General features: G+C 45.8%; 1 protein-coding gene across 1 annotated transcript in view; it reads right to left on the bottom strand.

Moving 5' to 3' along the window:
- The window catches only part of LOC135095099 (single-minded homolog 2-like), a 52,516-nt gene that overhangs the window by 2,266 nt on the left and 47,750 nt on the right, over positions 1–2,500 (bottom strand). The window contains 3 exon segments of the mRNA XM_063995805.1: positions 771–918; positions 1,221–1,327; positions 1,911–2,110. Of these exon segments, the coding sequence (XP_063851875.1) occupies positions 771–918; positions 1,221–1,327; positions 1,911–2,110 (455 nt within the window).

Raw genomic sequence — 2,500 nt, 5'->3', positions numbered from 1 at the left:
TCTCTCTCTCTCTCTCTCTCTCTCTCTCTCTCTCTCTCTCTCTCTCTCTCTCTCTCTCTTGCTCTCTCTCGTCTCTCATCTCTCTCTCTCTCTCACCTCATGACAAAGAGAGAAGACCAATTAAAATCCCCTTTGTCTTCTATTGGCTCTCTCTCTCTCTCTCTCTCTCTCTCTCTCTCTCTCTCTCTCTCTCTCTCTCTCTCTCTCTCTCTCTCTCTCTCCCCGAACCTCCACTACTTTCCAAAGGCTGTAGTTGAAGTTACACAGGCTTTCAAGGGTGTTTGTATAGTTCTAGTGACAGATTAACAAGATTTCTACATTATTAACTGGAGAACCACCCTTGGGAACCTGGCTAGTCATCTCTGTGGCCTTGGAAAACTGGTGAGTATGAGAGAGCTAAGTGTTTCGGATTACGTCTTAGTATCACCACTCTGTTCCTGGACACATCTACAAGCTGAAACACAACAGTCTCCTTCATTTATGCCAGAACATTCGACTCTTTGCCTCACGATACCCAGCACTGTAATAGAATGTTGTGCCGCCATCCACTGCAAACATACCTTACCTTTACCTAACCAGTCATAGCTAAATTAAAACACCTGTACACGTAACTTAGATCACCTGTATAGCTTATAACTCAACAGCTACACACCTTGCCCCTTCACCATCACCTAATATCGTTCCCATTCCTGCATCACCAAGGTTTCCACTTAGACACCCTTCACCTTTATCGCTACACACCACCATTTACATCACGCGCCCTTCCTCACCTGATGACATAATTGACCGCCACGATGCAGTGAGGGCGGGAGGAGCGGGAGTTGTGCACAATAGTGGCGTAAGTCTGCACCCACACCCAGCCACCGTCACGCGTCAGGAAGCGGTAGTATTTGGTGGTGACCTGGCCCTTCATCAGCACTGTGGGGGAGGGGGCAGGTGAGGTCATGGGCTGGTGGGGGTTGGGGGATGGGAGGAGTGTGTGTGTGTGTGTGTGTGTGTGTGTGTGTGTGTGTGTGTGTGTGTGTGTGTGTGTGTGTGTGTGTGTTCCTTGTGGTAAGCGAAATGGTTACCTGTGTATCTATTTGTGTGTGTGGAGGGGGAGATGGAAGACGAGAGGCGCGCACACACACACACACACACACACACACACACACACACACACACACACACACACACACACACACACACACACACACACACACACACACACACACACTTACACATGTGGTGGGAGAATCTCATGTGCACCATGTCACAGCCGTGGATGTATTGGTACAGCGTCTTCTCTATCAGGTCCTGCGGTTCGAATCCCGTTAGCACTCCGACCCTGCATGGGAGGAGAGAGTAAAAATGAGTAAATTATTATTATTATTATTATTATTATTATTATTATTATTATTATTATTATTATTATTTATTTATTTATTTATTTATTTATTTATTTATTTTTTTCGATGTTTATGTCCAGGTTCCCAAGTCCATCAGGGCCTGGACAGTGCCTGCTGACGAGGGACTTTAGATTTGGCATTTGGGAACCATTACCCCGAGTGGATGCCCTTCCTAACCTCGGACATTAGCTAGGACTCGTATCCGTGCGCCTGAGAACCCCTAGGCATCCAAAGCGCACGCCACTACTACTACTACTACTACTACTACTACTACTACTACTACTACTACTACTACTACTACTACTACCTATCACACACAAACACACAAACCATCCCCCTACACACACAAACAACCACGTCCCAACACACCAACACACAAACAAATCCCTCCCAACACACACACACACACACACACACACACACACACACACACACACACACACACACACACACACACACACACACACACACACACACACCCTCCCCCTCCCCCCAACACCTGCAGCGCCCCTCCCAGCATACCTAGCGTCCAGAAAGATGAGTTTAAGGTCCAAGGAGGCTCTGAACATAAACATATTGGAATGCATCTTGATCTCTGTGATGGCTGAGGGGGGCAAAGAGTGACCAACAGCCACCAAGCCGACGTTGTGGTAGCAGGCATCGTAGGGCGCCATGTCCAGCGTGTAGTGCTTGATCTTCAGGTACCCCGAGCAGTGGATCACCTGTGGGAGGCGGTGAAGGAGGCTGAGTGAGTGGGTGAGTGGGTGGTTAGTGAGTTAGTGAGTTGTTGGGGTTAATCTTGCTTTCCTAGAGTGGTTTTGGGGTGAATTCTGTGTTTTGTGTGTGTTTTTGTTGTTTGTTGTGTTGTGTGTTTTTGTTTTGTTGTGTGTTTTTATTGTGTTGTGTGTGTTTTTCATTTTTTCTTATTTTTTTGACTTAATTTTGTTATTTTTTTTTTTTTTTAGTATTTGGGGTCTTTTTAATTAGGAGGGGTGGCCTGGTGTTGTTTTTTGAGTTATTCTTCCTGTTTTCTCTTTTTTTTCGGGAGGGGGGACTTTTTAATTTCTATATAATTCATTAATATTATACTAAAGGAAGGGCTGGTAGTAGTA

The sequence above is a fragment of the Scylla paramamosain genome, chromosome 47, assembly GCF_035594125.1.
Source record: "Scylla paramamosain isolate STU-SP2022 chromosome 47, ASM3559412v1, whole genome shotgun sequence".
Lineage (NCBI taxonomy): Eukaryota > Metazoa > Arthropoda > Malacostraca > Decapoda > Portunidae > Scylla > Scylla paramamosain.
The sequence above is the reverse complement of the archived record's forward strand: the minus strand, read 5'-3'. Positions and strand labels throughout refer to the sequence as shown.